The sequence below is a fragment of the Heptranchias perlo genome, chromosome 11 (assembly GCF_035084215.1).
Source record: "Heptranchias perlo isolate sHepPer1 chromosome 11, sHepPer1.hap1, whole genome shotgun sequence".
Classification (NCBI taxonomy): domain Eukaryota; kingdom Metazoa; phylum Chordata; class Chondrichthyes; order Hexanchiformes; family Hexanchidae; genus Heptranchias; species Heptranchias perlo.
Genome location: NC_090335.1, coordinates 75678924 through 75706729, shown reverse-complemented (window position 1 = coordinate 75706729; position 27806 = coordinate 75678924). Strand labels below are relative to the sequence as shown.

Here is a 27806-nt window from a genome sequence, read left to right as displayed (position 1 = left end):
GCAGAGCAGGCTCGAGGGGCCGATTGGCCTACTCCTGCTCCTATTTCTTAAGTTCTTATGTTCTTATAATCGCAGGATAAGGTGGCGGCCATTCAGGACTGAGATGAGGAGGAATTTCTTCACTCAGAGGGTTGTGAATCTTTGGCATTCTGTATTCCAGAGGGCTGTGGATACTGAGTCATTGAATATATTCAAGGCTGAGATAGATAGATTTTTGGACTCTAGGGGAATCAAGGGATATGGGGATTGGGCGGGAAAGTGGAGTTGAGGTCGAAGATCAGCCATGATTGAATGGCGGAGTAGGCTCAAGGGGCTGTATGGCCTACTCCTGCTCCTATTTCTTATGTTCTTATATTCTTAGGATAACTATTGAAAGAGTAGGGGCTATCAGAGACCAAAGGGGTAACCTGTGTGTAGAGGCAGAAGACATGGGTAAAGTTCTTAATGAATACATTCTGTCTCTCTTCACAAAAGAGGGGGACGTGCAGACATTGTAATTAAGGAGAAGGAATGTGATAAACATAGTGAGAGAAGAAGTATTAAGGGGTTTAGTATCTTTGAAAGTAGATAAATCGACAGGCCTGGATGAAATGTATCCCAGGCTGTTAAGAGAAGCAAGGGAGGAAATAGGAAAGGCTCTGACCATTATTTTCCAATCCTCTCTGGCTATAGATGTAGTGTCGGGGGACTGGAGGACGACTAACTTTGTACTGTTGTTTAAAATTCTGAGGGACAATATTAATCGTCATTTAGAAAGGCATGGATTAATCAAGGACAGTCAGCATGGATTTGTTAAGGGAAGGTCGTGTCTGACTAACCTGATTGAATTTTTTGAGCAGGTAACAAGGAGGGTCGATCAGGGTAGCGTATTTGATGTAGTCTACATGGATATTAACAAGGCTTTTGATGTGGCAGACTGGTCAGAAAAGTAAAAGCCAATGGGAAAGTGGCAAGTTGGATCCAAAATTGGCTCAGTGGCAGGAAGCAAAGGGTAATGGTCGATGGACGTTTTTGTGACTGGAAGGCTGTTTCCAGTGGGGTTCCACAGGGCTCAGTACTAGGTCCCTTGCTTTTTGTAGTATATATCAATGATTCAGACTTAAATGTAGGGGGCATGATTAAGAAGTTTGCAGATGATACAAAAAATTGGCCGTGTGGTTGATGGAAGGAAAGTGAGAAGGAAAACAGTAGACTGCAGGAAGATATCAATGGTCAAGTGGGCAGAAAAGTGACAAATGGAATTCAATTCGGAGAAGTGTGAGGTAATGCATTTGGGGAGGGCAAACAAGGCAAGGGAGTACACAATAATTGATATGATACTGAGAGGTGTAGAGGAAGTGAGAGACCTTGGAGTGCCTGAAGGTAGCAGTACAGGCAAATAAGGTGGTTAAGAAGGCATACGGGATACTTTCCTTTATTAGCTGAGGCATAGAATATAAGAACAGGAAGGTTATGCTAGAACTGTATAAAACACTAGTTAGGCCACAGCTAGAGTACTGTGTGCAATTCTGGTCACCACATTACAGGAAGGATGTAATTGCACTAGAGAGGGTACAGATGAGATTTACGAGGATGTTGCCAGGAATGGAGAGTTTTTGTTCTGAGGAAAGATTGGATAGGCTGGGGTTGTTTTCTTTGGAACAGAGGAGGCTGAGGGGAGATTTAATTGAGGTGTATAAAATTATGAGGGGCCTATTTCCCTTAGCAGAGAGGTCAATAACCAGGGGGCATAGATTTTAAATAATTGGTACAAGGATTAGAGGGGTGTTGAGGAGTTATTCTTTCATCCAGAGGGTGGTGGGGGTCTGGAACTCACTGCCTGATAGGATAGAAGCAGAAACCCTCATCACATTTAAAAAGTACTTGGATATGCACTTGAAGTGCCGTAACCCACAAGGCTACGGACCATGAGCTGGAAAGTGGGATTAGGTTGGATGGCTCTTTTTCGGCCAGCACAGATACGACTGGCCAAATGGCCTCCTTCTATGCAGTAAATTTCTATGATTCTAATGGGGCATTAAAGGTTTAGATAGTCTTTTCTGCAGCTCTGAATGGAGTCCCATTTGGTCTATTGCTGTCAAGCTTAATGGTAAGGCACATAACAACAACAACTTGTCTTTATATAGCATCTTTATCATAGAGAAAGGCACTTCAGAGACATTCGGAAAAACAGACACACAGCCAAAGAAGGAGAGATTAGGAAGGGTGACCAAAAGCTTTGGTCAATGAGATGGGTTTTAAGAAGGTCTTAAAGAAGGAGACAGTGATGAAGAGACGGAGGGGTGTAGAGAGGGAATTCCAGAGCATGTGGACTAGGCAGTGGAAGGCTGCCATTGGTGGGGTAAAGAGAGGATGGGATGCACAAAAGTCTGGAGTCAGAGGGCAAACAGTTCAGGCGGATTGTAGAGCTGGAGGAGGTTGCAGAGATAGAGAGCGGCGAGGCCATAGAGAGATTTAAATGTAAGGATGAGAATTTTAAATCTGAGACACTGGGAGCCAAAGTAGGTCATTGAAGGAGAGGTGATAGGCAAGCAGTGTGGGATGGGACATGGGCAGCAGAATTTTGGATGAACTGAAGTTTATGTAGGGTAAAGGATGGGAGGCTGACGAGGAGAGCATTGGAGTAATTGACTCGGAGGTGATAAAGGCATGAATGTAGGATGGAGGTAACAACAGAATAACAGAACGGTGGAGAAGGTTCTGGAAAGGAAGAGTGAGCATCCTGATCAAATTAAAGCCCTGGTTAATCCTAGAACCAACCACAAGAAGAGGGTAGAGGGCGTGTAAAGAGAGTTTAAGGAGTTCGGTATTAGATTAAAAAGCAGGACCTCCAGGGTAGTTACCTCAGGACAACACCCATGTTACATTCTGAACTAGTTCGGGAGAAGTAGATTAGACATGGTATCATTGCATCATAGTATGTTACAGCACAGTAGAGGTCATTTGTCCCATCGTGCCTGTGCCGGCTCTTTGAAAGAGCTCTTTTAACTTCTTTTAACATCTTCCAGTTCTGACGAAAGGTCTTCGACCTGAAACATTAGCTCTGTTTCTTTCTCTACCGATGCTGCCTGACTTGCTGAACTTCTCCAGCATTTTCTGCTTTTATTTTTATCTTTGAAAGAACTATCCAATTAATCCAGTTAATTTTGAAAGTTACTATTGAATCTGCTTCCTCCACCCTTTCAGGCAGCGCATTGCAGATCATCACAACAACAAGAACAACTTGCATTTATATAGTAAAATGCACTTCGTAAAATGTCCCAAGGTGCTTCACAGGAGTGTAATCAAACAAAATTTGACATTGAGCCACATAAGGAGGTATTAGGACAGGTGACCAAAAGCTTGGTCAAAGAGGTAGGTTTTAAGGAGTGTCTTAAAGGAGGAGAGGGAGGCAGAGATGTTTAGAGAGGGAATTCCAGATCTTAGGGCCTAGGCAACTGAAGGCATGGCCACCAATGGTGGAGCGATTAAAATCGGGGATGCGCAAGAGGCAAGAATTGGAGGGGCACAGTGATCTCAGGGGTTGTAGGGCTGGGGGAGGTTACAGAAATAAGGAGGGTAGAGGCTGTGGAGATATTTGAAAACAAGGATGAGAATTTTAAAATCGAGGCGTTCCCGGACTGCGGGCCAATGTAGGTCAGTGCCACAGGGATGATGGGAGAACGGATCTTGGTGCGAGTTATGGGCAGCAGAGTTTTGGATGAGCTCAAGTTTATGGAGGGTGGAAGATGGGAGGCCAGCTAGGAGAGCATTGGAATAGTCTAGTCTGGAGGTAACAAAGGCATGGATGAGGGTTTCAGCAGCAGATGAGCTGAGGCAGGGACAGAGATGGGGGAATGTTACGGAGGTGGAAGTAGGTGTTCTTGGCGATGGAGCGGATATGTGGTCAGAAGCTCATCTCAGGGTCAAATAGGAGCCAAGGTTGCGAACGGTCTGGTTCAGCCTCAGATAATGGCGAGGGAGAGGGATGGAGTCGGTGGCTAGGAAATGGAATTTGCGGCGCGGACCAAAGACAATGGCTTCGGTCTTCCTGATATTTAGTTGGAGGAAATTTTTGCCTATCTTGGACAAGCAATGTGATAAATGAGAGACAATGGGGGGTGGGGGTCGAGGGAGGTGGTTGTGACAATTCTCAAACAACCCTCTGCATAAAGTAATGTTTCCTCATGTCGTCTCTGGCTCTTTTGTCAATCACCTTGAATCTGTCTCTGCTGTCCTTGACATCCTTCCTGAAGTGTGGTGCCCAGAATTGAACACAATACTCCAGTGTTTTATAAAGGTTCAGCAGAACTTCTTTGCTTTTGTGCTCTATGCCTCTATTAATAAAGCCCAGAATCCCATATGCTCAACTTGTCCTGCCACTTTCAAAGACCTCTCTGTTCCTGCACCCACTTTACATTTGTACCACTTAATTTTAGTTGCCTCTCCTCATTCTTCCTACCAAAATGTATCAATCCACACTTCTCTGCATTAAATTTCATCTGCCAAGTGTCTGCCCATTTCACCAGTCTGTCTATGTCCTCCTGAAATCTGTTACTAACCTCCTCACTGAATACTACATTTCTGAGTTTTGTGTCATCTGCAAACTTTGAGATTATACCCTCTATACCCAAGTCCAGGTCATTAATATATATCATAAAGAGCAGTGGTCCTAATATTGACCCCTGGTGAACACTATAATTATAGTATACCCCTGTATACTTCCCTCTAGTCTGAAAAACAATCATTCACCACTACTCTCTGCCAATTTTGTATCCACGCTGCCACTGTCCCTTTAATCCCATGGGCTTTAATTTTGCTAACAAGTCTATTATGTGATCAAATGGCTTTTGAAAGTCCATATACATAACATCAATAGCACTACCCTCATCAACCCTCTCCATTACTTCATCAAAGAATTCAATCAAGTTAGTCAAACACGATTTTCCTTTAACAAATCCTTGCTGGCTTTCATTTATTAGCCCATACTTTTCCAAGTGCCAATTAATTTTGTACCAGGTTATTGTGTCTGAAAGTTTCCCCACAACCAATGTTAGCCTGACTGGCCTGGTTTATCCCTCTTCCATTTTTTGAACAGGGGTGTAACATATTAAAGAGTGGCTTGACAGATGATGTAGAAGGAAGGCTTTAACATTTCTAGGTCATTTGCAGAGGTTCCAGTGCGGGAGCAAACTCTGCATACAGGATGGGCAGTTTTCCCCCTGGATGTTTGCACCTTCTCGCAAGAGGTCACTTGGTAGCCATCATTGGCTGGTGCCCTACTTGCTCTATTTCCCCCTCCCTAGCCCGGAGGGTGCTGAGGCTAATTATAGTGCACCATCAGCTGAGCACAGTCCTGAGGTGGAACATGGACCTCCTGGTCAGTGTGGCTCAATTCACACCAAACAGTGAGCTCAACAACTAAAACCATTGAGAAAAACTACAAACGATGCACTTATTGGTGTCAGCCGTAGCTCAGTAGTAGCAAGTCCAACTCTAGGTACTTGAGCACAAAATCCAGGTTGACACTCCAGTGCAATACTGAGAGAGTGCTGCATTGTCAGAGGTGCTGTCTTTCAGATGACATGTCTGCCCTCTCAGGTGGAGCTAAAAGATCCCATGGCACTATTTTGAAGAAGGGCAGGAGAGTTCTCCGTGGTGACCTGGCCAATATTTATCTCTCGACCAACACCATGAAAAACAGATTATCTGGTCTGGTCATTTATCTCATTGCTGTTTGTGGGATTCTGCTGGGTGCAAATTGGCTGCCACGTTACCTACTTTTCAATAGTGACTATACTTCACTGGCTGGAGAGTATAGAACTAGGGAACATAGTCTCAGGATAATGGGTTGGATATTTAAGACTGAGATGAGGAAGTATTTCTTCACTCAGAGGGTCGTGAATATTTGGAATTCTCTACCCCAGAGGGCTGTAGATGCTCAGTCGTTGAGTATATTCAAGACTGAGATCGATAGATTTTTGGACTCTAAGGGAATCAAGAGCTCTAGGGATCGGGCAGGAAAGTGGAATTGAGGTCAAAGATCAGCCATGATCTTATTGAATGGTGGAGCAGGCACGAGGGGCCGTATGGTCTACTCCTGCTCCTATTTCTTATGTTCTTATGTTCAAAAATACTTAATTTGCTGTAAACACTTTGGGACGTCCTAGAGGTAGTGATAGGAGCTACATAAATGCAAGTCTTTCTTTTTTTCTTAATACTGAATATGGTGTAAAGGAATCGATACAAAACGAAAGCGTGGTTTGAGCCTGGAGAAGTGAAGACATTCAGAAACAGTTTACTGGTGCAGAGAACATGAGACTCACAGTCTGCCAGACTGTATCCCTGATATCCGTCAAATTCAGAAAGACGTAATAAGGTGGCAAGCTCGCATTTGTCAAAGAAGGCAAGACTTGTGCCTGCAAGCAGGGCACTGAGAATGAAAAAGGTCTTCATCTTGTTGGTAATCACTCGAAGTGCAGCCTTTAAACGAGTCTGCTCTAATCTGGAAATATCTCTCGGGTTTATCCTTTTTTGCAAAGCTCCTGAAATAAAATTTGAAAACAAAAAAAGAGAAATAAAGTGTGTAAGATTGGACCATGATTACTAAACTTCATACTGATTTAATGATATGTGATATGAGGATAAGTAGCAAAGGGGTTGAAATTTCTCAAACATGAATCTGTTGGTGGTTCATCTCCTCAACAGCCCGGAAATATTGTGGTAGAAATTGGTCGGAGTTGTGTTCGATTTTAGGGCACACCTCGGGCGTAAAGCATGTTGATGTTGGACTGCGCCCAATCTATGCAGGCGTTGGTCCCACTGCCAAATTCATGGGGCCTAAGGTTTTAGGCATCCCGGGTGGATGTTGAGAATTCCAAACCAACCGTTCTTTACGTAAGGATTGGTTAATACTGCTGGAGTGTGTGAGGAAAATGTTAATTCATTCTCTTCCAGGAACCAATCAAATAAAACACCTCTTTCACAGTCTCTGGGCAGCGATGTTTTAGACAGTTCTTTACAAGTTCGTCTGCTGCCGCCTGAATTACCCTCTTTGCCACAGTGGCAGTGGATCTTCAGTGGGCCTTCCGCCTGGCCCCTTGCCTTTGCCTCTCATCGCTCGGATCAGGGTAATTGATGTAATTAGTGTGGGTAACGGGGCGCTCGTGTTCGGTGAGGGGAGGAATTGCCACTCGGAATAAAATGTAATTTATTATTTATTCATTCTCAGGATGTGGGCATTGCTGGCAAGGTCGGCATCCCTACTTGCCCATTAGATGGGAATTGAATTGAACACAATATTCCAGCTAGTGCCTCACCTGTGTTTTATAACGGTTTAACATAACTTCCTTGCTTTTGTACTCTATTATTCTATTAATAAAGCCCAGGGTCCCATATGCTTTTTTAACAGCCTTCTCAACTTGTTCAGCCACCTTCAAAGATCTGTGTATGTGCACCCGCAGGTCTCTTCGTTCCTGCACCCCCTTTAAAATTGTACCATTTAGTTTATATTGTCTCTCCTTATTCTTCCTACCAACATGTATCACGACACCCTTCTCTGCATTAAATTGCATCTGCCATGTGTCTGCCCATTTCGCCAGTCAGTCTATAACCTCCTGAAGTCTGTTACTATCCTCCACGTTATTTACTATATTTCCGAGTTTCGTGTCATCTGCAAACTTTGAAATTATACCCTCTATACCCAAGTCTAGGTCATTAATATATATCAAAAAGAGCAGTGGTCCTAATACCGACCCCTGGGGGATACCACTGTATATTTCCCACCAATCTGAAAAACAACCCTTCACCACTACTCTCTGCTTTCTGTCCCTGAGCCAATTTTGTATCCACGCTGCCACTATCCCTTTAATCATATGGGCTTTAATTTTGGAAGTCAATTATGTGGTACTTTCTCAAATGCCTTTTGAAAGTCCACATACATATAAGAACATAAGAAATAGGAGCAGGATTAGGCCACTCTGTCCCTCGAGCCTGCTCCGCCATTCAATAAGATCATGGCTGATCTTCGTCCTCAACTCCACTTTTCTGCCCGATCCCATATCCATTCATTCTCCGAGGGTCCAAAAATCTATCTATCTCAGCCTTGAATATACTCAACGACTCAGCATCCACAGCCGTCTGGGATATAGAATTCCAAAGATTCACAACCCTCTGAGTGAAGAAATTCCTCCTCATCTCAGTTTTACATGGCCGAAGCCTTATCCTGCGACTGTGTCCTCTAGTTCAAGATTCTCCAGCCAGGGGAAACAACCTCTCAGCATCTACTCTGTCAAGCCCCCTCATAATCTTATCTGTTTCAATGAGGTCACCTCTCATTCTTCAAAACTCCAGAGAGTGCAAGTCCATTCTACTCAATCTCTCCTCATAGGACAACCTTGTCATCCCAGGAATCAATCTAGCGAACCTTCGTTGCACCGCCTCGAAGGCAAGTATATCCATCCTTAGATTAGGAGATCAAAACTGTACGCAGTACTCCAAGTGAGGTCTCAACAAAGCCCTGTACAATTGTAGTAAGACTTCCTTACTCTTGTACTCCAACCCCCTTGCAATAAAGGCCAACATGCCATTTGCTTTCCTAATTGCCTGCTGTCCCTGCATGCTAACTTTTGTGTTTCTTGTATCAGGACACCCAAGTCTCTCTGGACACCAACATTTAATAGTTTCTCACTATTTAAAAAATATTCTGTTTTGCCATTCTTCCTACCAAAGGGAATAACTGCACATTTCCCTACATTATACTCCATCTGCCACCTTCTTGCCCACTCACTTAACCTGTCTATATCCCTTTGCAGACTCAATGTGTCCTCCTCACAGCTGACTTTCCCACCCAGCTTTGCACCATCAGCAAACTTGGATACATTACACTCGGTCCTTTCATCCAAGTTATCCATAGATACGGGGGTGGTGCCAGAAGATTGGAGAATTGCAAGTGTTACACCCTTGTTCAAAAAAGGGTGTAAGGATAAACCCAGCAACTATAGGCCAGTCAGATTAACCTCAGTGGTGGGGAAACCTTTAGAAACAATAATCCGGGACAGAATTATCAGTCACTTGGACGAGTGTAGATTGATTAGGGAAAGCCAGCATGGATTTGTTAAAGGCAAATTATGTTTAACTAACCTGATAGAGTATTTTTGATGAGGGCAATGCAGTTGATATGGACTTTCAAAATGGGTCTGATAAAGTGCCACATGGTAGGCTTATCATCAAGATTGTGGCCCATGGAATAAAGGGGGCAGTAGCAACGTGGGTACAGAATTAGCTAAGGGGCAGGAAACAGAGAGTCGTGGTGAACGGTTGTTTTTCGGACTGGAGGGAGGTGTACAGTGACGTTCCCCAGGGGTCGGTGCTGGGACCACTGCTTTTCTTGATATATATTAATGACTTGGACTTGGGTGTACAGGACACAATTTCAAAATTTGCAGATGACACAAAACTTGGAAGGGTAGTGAACAGTGAGGAGGATAGTGATAGACTTCAAGAGGATATAGACAAGCTGGTGGCATAGGTGGACTGGTGGCAGATGAAATTTAACCCAGAAAAATGCGAAGTAATACATTTTGGTAGGAAGAACGAGGAGAGGCAATATAAACTAGAGGTCACAACTCTAAAAGGGGTACAGGAACAGAGAGATCTGGGGGTATATGTGCACAAATCGTTGAAGGTGGCAGGGCAGGTTGAGAAAGCGGTTAAAAAAGCATACGGGATCCTGGGCTTTATAAATAGAGGCAAAGAGTACAAAAATATGGAAGTCACAATGAAGCTTTATAAAACACTGGTTAGGCCACAACTGGAGTATTGTGTCCAGTTCTGGGCACTGCACTTTAGGAAAGATGTGAAGGCCTTAGAGAGGGTACAGAAAAGATTTACTAGAATGATTCCAGGGATGAGGGACTTTAAAGTTAAAATTCTAAATTGGGGAAAGGCCAATTTTGATGGTATTAGACAGGAACTTTCAGAAGTTGATTGGGAGAGTCTGTTGGCAGGCAAAGGGACGTCTGGTAAGTGGGAGGCTTTCAAAAGTGTGTTAACCAGGGTTCAGGGTAAGCACATTCCTTATAAAGTGAAGGGCAAGGCTGGTAGAAGTAGGGAACCTTGGATGACTCGGGAGATTGAGGCACTCGTCAAAAAGAAGAAGGAGGCATATGACATGCATAGGCAGCTGGGATCAAGTGGATCCCTTGAAGAGTATAGAGATTGCCGGAGTAGAGTTAAGAGAGAAATCAGGAGGGCAAAAAGGGGATATGAGATTGCTTTGGCAGATCAGGCAAAGGTGAATCCAAAGAGTTTCTACAAATACATAAAGGGCAAAAGGGTAACTAGGGAGAGAGTAGGGCCTCTTAAGGATCAACAAGGTCATCTATGTGCGGAACCACAAGAGATGGGTGAGATCCTGAACGAATATTTCACATCGGTATTTACGGTTGAGAAAGGCATGGATGTTAGGGAACTTGGGGAAATAAATAGTGATGTCTTGAGGAGTGTACATATTACAGAGAGGGAGGTGCTGGAAGTCTTAACGCGCATCAAGGTAGATAAATCTCCGGGACCTGATGAAATGTATCCCAGGACGTTAAGGGAGGTGAGGGAGGAAATTGCGGGTCCCCTAGCAGAGATATTTGAATCATCCACCGCTACAGGTGAGGTGCCTGAAGATTGGAGGGTAGCAAATGTTGTGCCTTTGTTTAAGAAGGGCGGCAGGGAAAAGCCTGGGAACTACAGACCAGTGAGCCTGACATCTGTAGTGGGTAAGTTGTTAGAGGGTATTCTGAGGGACAGGATCTACAGGCATTTGGAGAGGCAGGGACTAATTAGGAACAGTCAGCATGGTTTTGTGAGAGGAAAATCATGTCTCACGAATTTGATTGAGTTTTTTGAAGGGGTAACCAAGAAGATAGATGAGGGCTGTGCAGTAGACGTGGTCTACATGGACTTCAGCAAAGCATTTGACAAGGTACCGCATGGTAGGTTGTTACATAAGGTTAAATCTCATGGGATCCAAGGTGAGGTAGCCAATTGGATACAAAATTGGCTTGACGACAGAAGACAGAGGGTGGTTGTCGAGGGTTGTTTTTCAAACTGGATGCCTGTGTCCAGCGGTGTGCCTCAGGGATCGGTGCTGGGTCCGCTGTTATTTGTTATTTATATTAATGATTTGGATGAGAATTTAGGAGGCATGGTTAGTAAGTTTGCAGATGACACCAAGATTGGTGGCATTGTGGACAGTGAAGAAGGTTATCTAGGATTGCAACAGGATCTTGATAAATTGGGCCAGTGGGCCGATGAATGGCAGATGGAGTTTAATTTAGATAAATGTGAGGTGATGCATTTTGGTAGATCGAATCGGGCCAGGACCTACTCCGTTAATGGTAGGGCGTTGGGGAGAGTTATAGAACAAAGAGATCTAGGAGTACAGATTCATAGCTCCTTGAAAGTGGAGTCACAGGTGGATAGGGTGGTGAAGAAGGCATTCAGCATGCTTGGTTTCATTGGTCAGAACATTGAATGCAGGAGTTGGGATGTCTTGTTGAAGTTGTACAGGGCATTGGTGAGGCCACACTTGGAGTACTGTGTACAGTTCTGGTCACCCTATTATAGAAAGGATATTATTAAACTAGAAAGAGTGCAGAAAAGATTTACTAGGATGCTACCGGGACTTGATGGTTTGACTTACAGGGAGAGGTTAGACAGACTGGGACTTTTTTCCCTGGAGAGTAGGAGGTTAAGGGGTGATCTTATAGAAGTCTATAAAATAATGAGGGGCATAGATAAGGTCGATAGTCAAAATCTTTTCCCAAAGGTAGGGGAGTCTATAACGAGGGGGCACAGATTTAAGGTGAGAGGGGAGAGATACAAAAGGATCCAGAGGGGCAATTTTTTCACTCAAAGGGTGGTGAGTGTCTGGAACGAGCTGCCAGAGGCAGTAGTAGAGGCGGGTACAATTTTGTCTTTTAAAAAGCATTTGGACAGTTACATGGGGAAGATGGGTATCGAGGGATATGGGCCAAGTGCAGGCAATTGGGACTAGCTTCGTGGTATAAACTGGGCGACATGGACATGTTGGGCCGAAGGGCCTGTTTCCATGTTGTAACTTCTATGATTCTATGATTCTATAGTTATGTGGATAGACTGGAGAAGCTGGGGTTGTTCTCCTTAGAACAGAGACGGTTGCGAGGATATTTGATAGAGGTAGTCAAAATCATGAAGGGTCTAGACACAGTAGATAGAGAGAAACTGTTCCTATTGGCAGAAGGGTCAAGAACCAGAGGACATCGAGGATAGGGCGGGGGAGTGGGACTAGCTGGATTGCTCTTGCATAGAGCCGGCACAGACTCGATGGGCCAGTTGGCCTCCTTCTGTTCTGTAGCCTTCCTATGATTCTATGATTAATATAGATTGTAAATAGCTGAGGCCCAAGCACTGATCCTTGCGGTACCCCACTAGTTACAGCCTACCAACCTGAAAATGACCCTTTATCCCTACTCTCTCTTTTCTGTCCTTTAACCAATCCTCTATCCATGCTAATATGTTACCCCCAACCTCATGAGCCCTTATCTTGCATAGCAACCTTTTATGTGGCACCTTATCGAAAGCCTTTTGAAAATCCAAATATACGACATCCACTGGGTTCCCCTTTATCTACCCTGTTGGTTATATCCTCAAAGACTCTAATAATTTTGTCAAACATGATTTCCCTTTCATAAAACCATGTTGACTCTGACTAATCATATCATGATTTTCTAAGTGCCCTGTTACCACTTCCTTAATAATGGATTCCAGCATTTTCCTGACGACTGATGTCAGGTTAACTGGCCTGTAGTTCCCTGTTTTCTCTCTCCCTCCTTTCTTGAATAGCAGGGTTACATTTGCCACCTTCCATCCGTTGGGACCTAGTATCTAGAATGTAGGGAATTTTGGAAGATCATAACCAATGCATCCACTATCTCCGCAGCCACCTCTTTTAGAACCCGAGGATGTAGGCCATCAGGTCCTGGGATTTATTGGCTTTTAGTCTCATTAGTTTCTCAAGAACTTTTTCTCTACTGGTACTGATTACTTTAAGTTCCTCACTCTCATTAGCCCCTTGGTTCCCTCCTATTTCTGGTATGCTTTTTGTGTCTTCTACTGTGAAGACAGATACAAAGGACTCAATTTTGCAGGGAAGTAGCATGTGCGTTGGGGGTAGGGGGGCTCCGAAAATTGGGGAAATCCTGATCGGGTTCGGAAACCGGCTCCAACCCGCAGACTTCCGGGTTCCCCACTGACGCGTCTGGGTGCATGCGTGCCTCCCGAATGAGGAAGTCCCACTGGCAATTAAAGCCGGCGGGATGATACTTTACACAGTTGTTTAGATAGTTAAGTCCTTGAAGTCCTTAATTTTCTCCACATTGAGGCAGGGGTCCGATTTTGAAGCATCCTCGGTGTGTTTCCTGTGCTGTAGGACACACTCCACGTTCTAACAGACGTGTTTCAGCCAGCAGCCAGTTGGACATTCGAATGCTTGTTTGACAGATGTGGAGAAAAGGTGAGTTCTTGCAGCAGGGTACTCAGTTCTTTCAGACAAACTTTTGGCTGCAAGATCTTTGTGTTTTCACTAAAAATTCTTACTTTCCACTCACAATTCTTCTGTTCACATATATTTAACTACTTTTCCGACCCCCTCAAACTCACACCGTCAGGATGGGAGGTGCCATGGCTGCATTTACCGCTACATCTGAGGACGAGCAACATCACCAGCCTCGCCAGGCCACCTCCGCCACTTGGAGCTCCACAATACAGTGCTGAACCCTGGCACCTGCACAAGAGCACACAGGGCAACAACAGAGATCACGATGTCGCAGGTGGCACTACCCTCGCCACAGGCTCTACAGAGTGAAGCTCAGCTTCCTGGACATCTCTGAGGAGCAGGACATACGGAGGCTCAGAGTGAGTCGCCAGGTGGTCGCAGACATCTCAGCCTCCTTCATACCGAGCTGCTCCCGGCAGGGCCGAGCAGCATCTCCTTACCTGTCACTGTCAAAGTCACCACTGTCCGCAATTTCTTCGCCTCCGGATCATTCCAGGGTGCCACCGGGGACAGCGCCAGGGTCTCTCAGTCGTCTGCACACAAGTGCATAGGGTTCAGGGTACAATTGACTGTACCCATATAGCAATCCGAGCACCTCCACATGAGCCAGGACTGTTCATCAACAGAAAGGGGTATCACTCCATCAACGCTCAGCTCGTTTGTGACCACCGCAAAAGATTCCTTCACGTGTGCGCCAGCTTCCCTGGCAGCTGCCACAATTCCTTCATCCTGAGGGAATCCAAGATCCCGCCCCTCTTCCATGCACTGAACATCCTTAAGGGCTGGCTCCTCGGGGACAAGGGATACCCCCTGCACACATGGCTCATGACACCTCTGAGGAACCCCATCACCGAGCAACAGCGTCGATATAAAGACAGCCACATCGCCACCACGTCTACAGTTGAGTATGTTATAGGGCTGCTCAAGATACAATTTAGGTGTCTTGATCGTTCTGGGGGAGCGCTTCAATATGCACCAGACAAAGTGGGATACATTATAGTAGTGTTGTGCCCTGCACAACATGGCACAACAGGGAAGGGTGCCATTTGAAGAGGCCCCATCCACACCTGCCACCCACATTGAGGAGGAGGAGGAGGAGCAGGAGGAACCCAAGGGCAGAGCAGGGGCTCACCTGGCTGCTCGTGAGGCCAGGGAGTCACTGATATGTGAACGGTTCTCCTAACATTAGAAAGTGTGAAGATCCAGTCTTCAGACCACCTGGAAAGAGCAGCGCCCACACCCAGGCTGCCCACCCTTTCCTGCACCAAACAGTCCTGCAACTACACATACGCCCACTGTAAAGTGACCCAATGGGTGGCATCAAGTGTCGTCGTTCATGGTGAACCTGATGAAAGGGCCCTGTCACAAAAGCCAGTCAAGAATGACCAAGACGTGGCAGTAGTGGTGACAATCATAATATTTAATGTGATATTAACAAAAAACAAATATAAATGAAAAAGATGACCATCTGTCAAACACCCTTGTGCATACCCTTCGTGCTCACATACCCTTCACCTTTCTCTTGTGGCTATTTCTACGTGGTGCATCCCGTGTGGCTGCAGCAAAGGTAGTGGCAGGTTGCTCATGTTCATGCCCTGACTGCTTAGATGCTTTGGGCCTCTGCCCTGTGGGTTTTGGAGCCCATGAGGGCCCCTCCAAAGACTGCTCCACCTGCACCTGTGCAGGGGCAGACTCGGTCACCTGGAGAGGAGGCAGCATTGAACCTTGGAGCAGCCTTGCCCCTGTGCTGCTCCATTGTGGTGTGTGGGTGTTTGCTCCAGGATAAGCCATTGGAGCTATGGCCCTTTAAATAGAGCTCCTCCAGCTGACAGCCTGTGATGCGGGTGCGCAGTCCGCCCACTGTGCAGCTTTCGGACGGCAAACCCGGAAGCCGCTTTAAGTGACACCAGTTGAATTGCGATCGTGTGGGAAATGGACATTTTTTATTAGTTGGGTTACCCGCGCACCCATTCACCCCCCTGCTGCCATCTCACCTCCACTCTCATATCGGGGCCAAAATATTTGTTTAATGCATCTGCCATTTCCTGATTCCCCATTATAATTTCTCCTGTCTCAGCTTCTAGGGGACCAACATTTACTTTTGCTACTCTCTTCCTTTTTATATACTGTAGAAACTCTTTTTTTTTTATTCGTTCACGGGATGTGGGCGTCGTTGGCGAGGCCAGCATTTATTGCCCGTCCCTAATTGCCCTTGAGAAGGTGGTGGTGAGCCGCCATCTTGAACCGCTGCAGTCCGTGTGGTGACGGTTCTCCCACAGTGCTGTTAGGAAGGGAGTTCCAGGATTTTGACCCAGCGGCAATGAAGGAACGGCGATATATTTTCAAGTCGGGATGGTGTGTGACTTGGAGGGGAACGTGCAGGTGGTGTTGTTCCCATGTACTTGCTGCTCTTGTCCTTCTAGGTGGTAGAGGTCGCGGGTTTGGGAGGTGCTGTCGAAGAAGCCTTGGCGAGTTGCTGCAGTGCATCCTGTGGATGGTGCACACTGCAGCCACAGTGCGTCGGTGGTGAAGGGAGTGAATGTTTAGGGTGGTGGATGGGGTGCCAATCAAGCGGGCTGCTTTATCTTGGATGGTGTCGAGCTTCTTGAGAGTTGTTGGAGATGCACTCATCCAGGCAAGTGGAGAGTATTCCATCACACTCCTGACTTGTGCCTTGTAGATGGTGGAAAGGCTTTGGGGAGTCAGGAGGTGAGTCACTCACCGCAGAATACCCAGCCTCTGACCTGCTCTAGTAGCCACAGTATTTATATGGCTGGTCCAGTTAAGTTTCTGGTCAATGGTGACCCCCAGAACGTTGATGGTGGGGGATTCGGCGATGGTAATGCCGTTGAATGTCAAGGGGAGGTGGTTAGACTCTCTCTTGTTGGAGATGGTCATTGCCTGGCACTTATCTGGCGCGAATGTTACTTGCCACTTATGAGCCTAAGCCTGGATGTTGTCCAGGTCTTGCTGCATGTGGGCTCGGACTGCTTCATTATTTGAGGGGTTGCGAATGGAACTGAACACTGTGCAGTCATCAGCGAACATCCCCATTTCTGACCTTATGATGGAGGGAAGGTCATTGATGAAGCAGCTGAAGATGGTTGGGCCTAGGACACTGCCCTGAGGAACTCCTGCAGCAATGTCCTGGGGCTGAGATGATTGGCCTCCAACAACCACTACCATCTTCCTTTGTGCTAGGTTTGACTCCAGCCACTGGAGAGTTTTCCCCCTGATTCCCATTGACTTCAATTTTACTAGGGCTCCTTGGTGCCACACTCGGTCAAATGCTGCCTTGATGTCAAAGGCAGTCACTCTCACCTCACCTCAGGAATTCAGCTCTTTTGTCCATGTTTGGACCAAGGCTGTAATGAGGTCTGGAGCCGAGTGGTCCTGGCGGAACCCAAACTGAGCATCGGTGAGCAGGTTATTGGTGAGTAAGTGCCGCTTGATAGCACTGTCGACGACACCTTCCATCACTTTGCTGATGATTGAGAGTAGACTGATGGGGCGGTAATTGGCCGGATTGGATTTGTCCTGCTTTTTGTGGACAGGACATACCTGGGCAATTTTCCACATTGTCGGGTAGATGCCAGTGTTGTAGCTGTACTGGAACAGCTTGGCTAGAGGCGCAGCTAGTTCTGGAGCACAAGTCTTGAGCACTACAGCTGGGATGTTGTCGGGGCCCATAGCCTTTGCTGTATCCAGTGCACTCAGCCGTTTCTTGATATCACGTGGAGTGAATCGAATTGGCCGAAGACTGGCTTCCATCATGGTGGGGATATCGGGAGGAGGCTGAGATGGATCATCCACTCGGCACTTCTGGCTGAAGATGGTTGCAAACGCTTCAGCCTTGTCTTTTGCACTCACGTGCTGGACTCCGCCATCATTGAGGATGGGGATATTTGCATAGCCTCCTCCTCCCGTTAGTTGTTTAATTGTCCACCACCATTCACGACTGGATGTGGCAGGACTGCAGAGCTTTGATCTGATCCGTTGGTTGTGGAATCGCTTAGCTCTGTCTATAGCATGTTGCTTCCGCTGTTTAGCATGCATGTAGTCCTGACTTGTAGCTTCACCAGGTTGGCACCTCATTTTTAGGTACGCCTGGTGCTGCTCCTGGCATGCTCTTCTACACTCCTCATTGAACCAGGGTTGATCCCCTGGCTTGTTGGTAATGGTAGAGTGAGGAATATGCCGGGCCATGAGGTTACAGATTGTGCTGGAATACAATTCTGCTGCTGCTGATGGCCCACAGCGCCTCATGGATGCCCAGTTTTGAGCTGCTAGATTTGTTCTGAATCTATCCCATTTAGCACGGTGGTAGTGCCACACAACACGTTGGATGGTGTCCTCAGTGCGAAGACGGGACTTCATCTCCACGAGGACTGTGCGGTGGTCACTCCAACCAATACTGTCATGGACAGATGCATTTGCGACAGGTAGATTGGTGAGGACGAGGTCAAGTAAGTTTTTCCCTCGTGTTGGTTCGCTCACCACCTGCCGCAGGCCCAGTCTCGCAGCGATATCCTTCAGGACTCGGCCAGCTCGGTCAGTGGTGGTGCTACCGAGCCACCCTTGGTGATGGACATTGAAGTCCCCCACCCAGAGTACATTTTGTGCCCTTGCTACCCTCAGTGCTTCCATCCAAGTGGTGCTCAACATGGAAGAGGACTGATTCATCAGCTGAGGGAGGACGGTAGGTGGTAATCAGCAGGAGGTTTCCTTGCCCATGTTTGACCTGATGCCATGAGATTTCATGGGACCCAGAGTCAATGTTGAGGACTCCCAGGGCCACTCCCTCCTGACTGTATATCACTGTACCGCCACCCTGGGTATGTCCTGTCCCACCGGCAGGACAGACCCAGAGATGGTGATGGAAGAGTCTGGGACGTTGGCTGAAAGGTGTGATTCTGTGAGTATGGCTATGTTTGACTCGTCTGTGGGACAGCTCTCCCAATTTTGGCACAAGTCCCCGGATGTTCGTAAGGACGACCTTGCAGGGTTGACTGGGCTTGGTGTTTTGCCGTTGTCGTGTCCGGTGCCTAGTGGTCCGTCCGGTTTTATTCTTATTATGACTTTTCGTAGCGAGATTTTACAACTGAGTGGCTTGCTCGGCCATTTCAGAGGGCAATTAAGAATCAGTCACATTGCTGTGGGTCTGGAGTCACATATCGGCCAGACCAGGTAAGGACAGCAGGTTTCCTTCTCTAAAGGACATTAGTGAACCAGATGGGTTTTTACGACAATCCGGTAGCTTCATGGCCATCATTACTGATACTAGTATTTTAATTCCAGATTTTTATTTAATTAATTGCATTTTTAAAAAAATTAATTAATTGAATTTAAACTCGTCAGCTGCCATGGCCGGATTTGAACTCATGACTCTGGATTTTAGTCCAAGCCTCTGGATTATTAGTCCAGTAACATAACCACTATGCTACCGTACCCTAATACTTTACAAATGTCAATCGTGCTACCCTCATCAACCGTTTCCATTACTTCATCAAAGAACCCAATCAAAGGCTTCATTCTGTGCTGTATGATTCTATGATTCTGGAATGAAACACTGGAATAGTCACCGAGAGGAGGGGTACTGATCCAGTGAGAGGCATCCATTAAATATGAATTTAGATTGAACAATAATGGGAGAATGAAAATAAATTATTAACTGTAAGGAGAAAACTATTCAAATAAATTCTAGTTAACGTACTCTGATTCACTTACCTGTTTACCACAATTTGTAACAAAGATACTCGCGTTGATTCACTGCTGGTCTTGCCGGGACTGCTGTCACTGCGAGCGACTCCCTCAATGGAATTGAATTCCGTCCAATGGAGCAGCTTTATATCTCAGCAATCGTGTTGCGCAACTGTGAAACAGAGCAGAGAAAACAAATATTCACAGAAATTGCCCATTCCAAAGGATCTGAGGCCAGCGTACTCCGAGAAAACAGGCATGAGTGGAATTCTGGAGCCCGGCCACATTTTTTTTGAAGTCAGAACAAACTTTTCCAAAAATACAATAAACGTAGGCACCAAAAATCTGCACCTGCCCGTCGTAACTTTGCAGGCCGTGCACCTGGAAACTAGTGAACTTTCTGGAATGGCATTATAGGGGGCCGAGACGCCCACATTGGGAGGTGTCAGCTGTGGCTCAGTGGGCAGCTTATTCACCTCTAAATCAGCAGGTTTATGGGTTCAAATTTCACTCCAGACACCTCAAGTAAAAAATCTAGTTTGATAATCCAGTGTCAGTATTGAGATAGTTGGTTTCCTGGGTTAATATTTGTTTCGTAAACAATATCACAAAGACAGATTTTCTGGTTCTTTGCTGTTTGTGGGATCTTGCTGAGTGCAAACTGGCTGCTGTGTTTCCTAGATTACAACAGTGGTTTTTCTTCAAGAAGTACTTCATTGTCTGTGAAGTGCTTTGGAGCGTCCTGAGGTTGTGAAAGGTGCTGCATGAATGCAATTCATTCTTTCTTTCTTACGTCCCGGGCCTTCAGAATGACCCGGCAGAGGTTTGCCCGGTAGAGCCTGATATATCTCAGCCCACCTCGGGGAGGGGGTGTGGGTGGGGTGAGGGCGAGGGGATGATCTCGGAATCCAAGGCACAACTGAAGCCTGGACCCCCAAAAGGATTTGGCCATCATAATTTTTTTTAAAGTTTTTAACCTGCTCCCTGTCTAAGGAGAGGCCGATTGTTTTCTTCTGGGGAGGAATCCGGCACTGCCCACCCCCCCCAAACCCTGCCCCTCCTCTGGCCCACGACTCTTCCACCCGATATTCAAACTCTTCAGCGGGAAGCAGAACACCCAGATGTGTCCCAAGCCCACCAAAGACATTTAAACCCTGTGACCTGTCCCTACAAACTTTGGTGGGGTCAGGGGCAGAGGTTCAGGCACATCTGGGCACTGGTGTGGGTGGGGTGGGCGGTGGGTGGCAATATTGATCAGATAAACTATTATAACACCGGAAAGGGATGGTGTAGTTGAGGGGTCAAAGACAGAATCTATTTGGTTAGAATTGAGGAACAATAGAGGAGCTATGACACTACTGGGTGTATACTAAGGGCAACCAAATAATGGGAAGGAGATAGAGGAGCAAATTTGTAGGCAAATTATAGAAAGATGCAAGAACTATATAGTGGTGATAATGGGGGACTTCAATTATCCCAACATTGACTGGGATAGTGACAGTGTAAAGGGCAAAGAGGGGGAGGAATTCCTGAAATGTGTTCAAGAGAACTTTCTGGAACAGTGTGTTTCCAGCCCAACTAGGAAGGAAACAGTGCTGGATCTAGTTCTGGGGAATGAAGTGGGGCAGGTGGAGCATGTTTCAGTGGGGGAGCATTTGGGGAACAGTGATCATAATATCATTAGGTTTAGAACAGTTATGGAAAAAGACAAGGAACAATCAAATGTGAAAATAATTAACTGGACGGGAGCAAATTTCAGTGAATTTAAAAGGGATCTTTGCCCAGGTAGATTGGTGTCAAAAATTGGTGGCAAAACAGTAATTGAACAGTGGGAGGCCTTCAAGGAGGAATTGGTTCGGGTACAGAGTAGACACGAGGGGGGAAGGAAGTTCATCCAAAGCTAGAGCCCCCTGAATGACTAAAGATATAGAGATTAAAACAAAACAGAAAAAGGAGATTTATGATGAATGTAAGGCTCATAACACAGCAGAGAACCAGGCTGAATACGTAAAGTATAGAGGAGATCTAAAAAATGGAATAAGAGGGACAAAGAGAGAATATGAGAATAGATTAGTGACTAACCTAAAAGGGAACACTAAAGTCTTTTATAAACATATAAATCGTAAAAGGGTAGTCAAAGGAAGGGTGGGTCCGACTAGGGACTAAAAAGGAGATCATCTTGTGGAGGCAGAGGGCATGGCTGAGGCACTAAATGAATACTTCACATCGGTCTTCACTAGAGAAGAGGATGCTGCCATTGTAGCAGTAAAGGAGGAGGTGGCAGCGATACTGGATAGGATAAAAATAGGTAAAGGAGGTACTTAAAAGATTGGCGATATTCAAAATAGCAAAGCCACCTGATCCAGATGGGATGCATCCTAGGTTTCTGAGGGAAGTAAGGATGGAAATTGCAGAGGCTCTGGCCACAATCGTCCAATCCTCCTTAGATATGGGAGTGGTGCCAGAGGACTGGAGGATTGCAAATGTTACACCTCTGTTCAAAAATGAGGAGAGGGATAAGCCCGGCAATTACAGGCCAGTCAGCATAACGTCGGTGTTGGAAAAACTATTAGAGACAACAATCCGGACAAAATTAATTGGCACTTGGAAAAGTATGGGCTAATAAATGAAAGCCAGCACGGATTTGTTCAAGGAAAATCTTATTTGACTAACTGGCTTGAGTTCTTTGATGAAGTAACGGAGAGGGTTGATGAGGGTAGTGAGGTTGATGTGTATATGGACTTTCAAAAGGCATTTGATAAAGTATTACATGATAGGCTTATTAGCAAAATTAAAGCCCATGGGATTGAAGGGACAGTGGCAGCGTGGATACAAAATTGACAGAGAGTAATGGTGAATGATTGTTTTTCAGATTGGAGGGAAGTATACAGTGGTGTTTCCCAGGGGTCAGTATTAGGACCACTGCTCTTTTTGATATATATTAATGACCTGTACTTGGGTATAGAGGGTATAATCTCAAAGGTTGCAGATGACACGAACTTCGGAATTGTAGTAAACAATGTGGAGGCTAGTAACAGACTTCAGGATGACATCGACAGACCGGTGAAATGGGCACACACATGGCAGATGAAATTTAACGCAGAGAAGTGTGAAGTGATACATTTTGGTAGGAAGAATGAGGAGAGGCAACATAAACTAAATTATACGATTTTCAAGAGGTTCAGGAATGGAGAGACCTGGGGGTGCACATACACAAATCTTTGAAGGTGGCAGGACAAGTTGAGAAGGCGGTTAAAAAGGCATATCGGATGCTGGGCTTTGTTAATAGAGGCATAGAGTACAAAAGTAAGGAGATTATTCTAAATCTTTATAAAACACTGGTTACGCATCAGCTGGAGTATTGTGTTCAATTCTGGGCACTTCACTTTAGTAAAGATGTCAGGGATGTCAAGGAGAGGGAGCAGGAGAGGGTGATTTACTAGAATGGTGCCAAGGATGAGGGAGTTCAGTTATGTAAACTATATAAACTGTATGGTACAATTCTAAAGGTAGTGCAGGAACCTGGGGGTCTGTAAGCACAAATCTTTGAAGGTGGCAGAACAGGTTCAGAAAGTGGTTAAAAAAGCATATGGGATACTGGGCTTTACAAATAAAGGCATGGAGTACAAAAGTAAGGAAGTTATGTTGAACATTTATAAAATATTGGTTCGGCCACAACTGGAGTATTGTGTCCAATTCTGGGCACCACACTTTAGGAAGGATGTGAAGGCCTTAGTGAGGGTGCAGAAAAGATTTACTGGAATGATTCCAGGGACGAGGGACTTCAGTTACGTGGATAGACTGGAGAAGCTGGGGTTGTTCTCCTTAGAGCAGAGAAGGTTGCGAGGAGATTTGATCGAAGTGTTCAAAATCATGAAAGGTTTAAATAAAGTAAATAATGAGAAACTGTTTCCATTGGCAGAAGGGTCGAAAAGCTGATGACACAGATTTAAAGTGATGGCAAAAGAACCAAAGGCGAAATGAGGAAAAACTTTCTTATGCAGCGAGTAGTTATGATCTGGAATGCGCTGCCTGAAAGGGTGGTGGAAGCAGATTCAAGAGTAACAATGGGACTAATGGGATAGCTCTTTCAAAGAGCCAGCACAGGCACAATGGACCAAATGGCCTCCTCCTATGCTGTACTTCCTATGATACTGTGATAAAATGATTACCACACGAGCCTACTGAGGGGTCTCCAGCCAAATATGGGGTCCACTGTAAAACTCATCATTGAAAAACTGCATAGAAGAGCAGCAGTGTGTAAACATTCGACAGGCCGATATCTTAGTGCTTTTTACTACACATTTGAGTTTTTTTGGATGGGACGAGGCTGTGCGGGGAGAGTGCGGAGGGCCCCTGAGTGATCTTGGTGCTCAGGGCCCCAATTCGACTTTGAGCACTGACACACCATCCGGATTATCAGGCAACAAAGTACATTTTAGTAAATTAGAGATTGATGCTGCTGCACCCACTCGCTGTCCTTGCATTTGAACAAGTAGCTGTTTCTTTTTCCCCTTTTAAATCCAATGAAAGTCAGTGTCTGCCGTTATCAAAATAAGTTAATAAAAAAAATTCTAAGGTGAAACTTATTTTGGGCAGTGGAGCAAAATGGATGACAACGAATCGGCAGCTCTTTGAACGTCCCATTCAATGAATAATCAAATCGGACCGGGTGTCAGACGGGCTGCCGATTCACTATCGCCGATTTAGTACGACCGCCTGAGACGAGTTTCACTCCCATTGGTCTCTCGTTTCTTTAAATGTATTTCATGTGTTTTTTTGGATCGGCAAACGGTTGTTTTCTCGTAAAGAAGAAATTTGACTTTGACTTGCACCTGAGTGCACAGAGTTTACTGGCTTCAGCTCGTCGAGAATGTGGGATGTCCTGAGGTGGTGAAAGGCGCTATATAAATGCAAGTTCTAGCTTTCTTCTTTTTCTTTTGCAGTACACACGTCCTCCATCTGTGGCCCTGTTGCACTACTCCTCTCCTCACTGTAGCCTTGAACCTGTCTTGGCCTCTTCCAAGTAAATGGCTGATTTCAAACTTCGCCATTCAGGGCCCTTAGGGTATTTTGCTGCTGACCTTTTTGCTTGGTTCTTAACTTTAAACTTTGGATGCAAAATTCAGAATTTCTTTATGCCATTTTGTTCCTGGCTGGCTCTCTGCTTGGAAAATAAATAATTAACTCTTTCTGTTACTTCATCAAAGAACTCAATCAAAGGCCTCCTTCTGTGCTGTATGATTCTATGCTGAAATGCATGAAAGAATCACCGAGAAGAGGGATACTGATCTAGTAAGAGTCGTCCATTAAATTTGAATTTAGAAAGGACAATATTGAGAGAATATAACGAACTTATTAACTGTAAGAAGAAATCCATTTAAATAAATTCTGGATAATGTACTCTGGTTCAGTTACCTGTTTGGCTGAATTTGTAACAAACATACATTGATTCACTTCTGGTCTTCAAAGAATCATAGAAATTATCGGCACAGAAGGAGGCCATTCGGCCCATCGTGTCTGTGTCGGTCGAGAAAGAACCATCCAGCCGAATCACACTTTCCAGTACTTGGTCTGTAGCCGTGTAGATTTTGGCATTTCAAGTGCTTTTTAAATGCGATGAGGATTTCTGCCTCCCTTTCAGGCAGTGAGTTCCAGACCCCCACCACCCTCTGAGTGAAAAAATTTCTCCTCAGCTCCCCTCTAATCCTTCTACCAATGACTTTAAATCTATGCCCCTGGTTATTGACCTCTCTGCTAAGGGAAATAGGTCCTTGCTACCCACTCTATCTAGGCCCCTCATAATTTAATACACGTCAACTAAATCTCCCCCCAGACTCCTCTGTTCCAAAGAAAACAACCCCAGTCTATCCAATCTTTCCTCATAGCAAAAATTCTCCAGTCCTGGCAACATCCTCAGAAAACTCCTCTGTATCCTCTCTAGTGCAGTCACATCTTTCCTGTAATGTGTTGACCAGAACTGTACGCAGGACTCAAGCTGTGCCCAACTAGTATTTTATATAGTTCGAGCATAACCTCGCTGCTCTTATATTCTATGTCTCGGCTAATAAAGGAAAGTATCCCGTAGGCCTTCTTAACCACCTTATCTACCTGTCCTGCTACCTTCAGGGATCTGTGGACATGCACTCCAAGGTCCCTCACTTCCACTACACCTCTCAGTATTCTCCCATTTATTGTGTATTCCCTTACCTTGTTTGCCCTCCCCAAATGCATTACCTCACACTTCTCCGAATTGAATTCCATTTGTCACTTTTCTGCCGACCTGACCAGTCCATTGATATCTTCCTGCAGTCTACTGATTTCCTTCTCACTATTAACCACACAGCCAATTTGCAAACTTCGAAATCATGCCCCCTACATTTAAGTCTAAATAGTTAATGCATACCACAAAAAGCAAGGGACCGAGTACTGAGCCCTGCGGAACCCCACTGGAAACAGCCTTCCAGTCACAAAAACACCCCTCAGCCATTCCCCTTTGCTTCCTGCCACTGAGCCAATTTTGGATCCAACTTGCCACTTTCCCTTGGATCCCATGGGCTTGTTTTTTTCTGACCATGTGGGACCTTGTTAAAAGCCTTGCGAAAATCCATGTAGATTACATCAAACGTGCTACCCCCATTGACCCTCCTTGTTACCTGCTCAAAAAATTCAATCAAGTTAGTCAGACATGACCCTCCCTTAACAAATCCATGCTGACTGTCCTTGATTAATCTGTGCCTTTCTAAATGACGATTAATACTGTCCCTTAGAAATGTTTTCAATAATTTGCCCACCACCGAGGTTAGGCTGACTGGCCTGTAATTACTCAGTCTATCTCTTTCTTCCTTTTTAAACAACGGTACAACGTTAGCAGTCTTCCAATCTTCCGGCACCAATCCTGTAGCCAGGCAGGATTGGAAAATGATGGTCAGGGCCTCCGCTATTTCTTCCCTTGCTTCTCTTAACAGCCTGTGATACATTTCATTCAGGCCTGGTGATTTATCTACTTTCAAAGATGCTAATCCCCTTAATATTTCCTCCCTCACAATGTTTATCCCATCCAATATTTCACACTCCTCCTCCTTAACTACAATGTCTGCATCGTCTCCCTCTTTTATGAAGACAGACGCAAGGTATTCATTAAGAACCATACCCACATCTTCTGCCTCCACCCGTAGGTTACCTTTTTCAGTCTCTAATAGGCCCTTCTCTTTCCTCAGTTATCCTCTTGCTCTTAATGTATTTATAAAACATCTTTGGGTTTTCCTTGATTTTATTAGCCAGTATTTTTTTCATGCCCTCTCTTTGCTTTCCTAATTTCCATTTTAATTTCACCCCTGCACTTTCTATATTCCTCTCGGCTTTCTGTAATATTGAGCTCTCGGTGTCTGACATAAGATTCCCTTTTTGGCCTTATCTTACCCTGCATGCTCCTTGACCATGGTCTTGCTGGGGCTGATGTCACTGTGAGCGACTCCCTCAATTGAATTGAATTCCGACTGATGGAGCAGCTTTATATCTCAGCAATCGTGTTGTGCAATCGAGAAACAGAGCAGAGAAAACAAAAATTCACAGAAACTGCCTATTTGAAGCCAGCGTACTCTGAGAAAACAGGTGCGAGTGAAATTCTGGAGCCCAGCCACATTTCTTTTTAAGACAGAACAAACTTTACCACAAAAACCCAAAAAACTTCGGGGGATAAAGTCGATAACTCCCCAATCCGGGCGTGGGTGTCGCGGTCTGCGATTAATCCATGCTCAGTGCTTCCGATGCAGGCACCACGTGAGATTTGTGCTGCCTGATCATTACCATGATTTCTTCGTGCAGCCAGTGTTACCCGTGCTGCTGAGAGACTGCCCGCACGAGCAGGAGGCCTGATATGGCGTGCGGCCAGCACTCAGTAAAGGCAGCTTGCACCTCTTAAAGGGGAGGTGCACAGTCAACGAGAGCAGTGCAGGATTACAGGCAGAATTGCTCGGCCGGCAAGACAGCGTGGCCCAAGGTTTTCAGACGATGCACTGGAGGCCCTAATGGTGGGAGAGGTTGAAAGGAGGGCCATCCTGTACCCGCATGGTGGTAGGTGACCCTCCAGATACCAGCTGCGCAGGCAGTGGGAGGGAATGGCCCAGGAGGTGAATGCCAGGAACATGGCAACACGCACATGGGTGCAGTGCCGGAGAAAGTTCAATGATTAGACACGAGTGGTCAAGGTGAGTGAATGCAAGAGTCGAGTGGCACGTCCTACCAACCGCAGCACTGCTCCAGGCACGACACCCCCATCACCCACCCACCAACAAACACTGCCCATCCATACACAACGCTGCCCTTTGGATGCTGCATCTCACCCTCACACAGTAGCACACTTGCAGGCCACACAACCACCACTCACAGGTCACACATACTGGCAGTTATTCGACCATGACAGACACATCACCCAGATACCTTGCAGGACACTCACTCACACTCACTCCTCCGTCTTGCAGGAGAAGGTGGCACATAACGGCCGGCAGCAGGAGAGACCTGAGGGAGGATAGGCGCG

The 27806-nt window shown here is 45.7% G+C and overlaps 1 protein-coding gene across 3 annotated transcripts in view; it reads right to left on the bottom strand.

Annotated features, from left to right (window-relative positions):
- LOC137327026 (lysozyme C-like) overlaps positions 1-26959 on the bottom strand; it is a 56788-nt gene extending 29829 nt beyond the window's left edge. The window contains exons 1-3 of one of the 3 annotated variants that reach the window (XM_067992405.1): positions 26940-26959; positions 19295-19439; positions 6306-6524 (exon numbers count right to left, since the gene is read on the bottom strand). In XM_067992405.1, coding sequence (XP_067848506.1) covers positions 6306-6435 — 130 coding nt within the window. In that variant the 5' untranslated portion in view covers positions 6436-6524; positions 19295-19439; positions 26940-26959. Of the gene's footprint in view, positions 1-6305; positions 6525-19294; positions 19440-19618; positions 19644-26689; positions 26794-26939 lie in introns of those variants that run through there. The other 2 variants (XM_067992403.1, XM_067992404.1) reach the window with 2 other exon arrangements.
- Between the last annotated feature and the right edge of the window lie 847 nt (positions 26960-27806).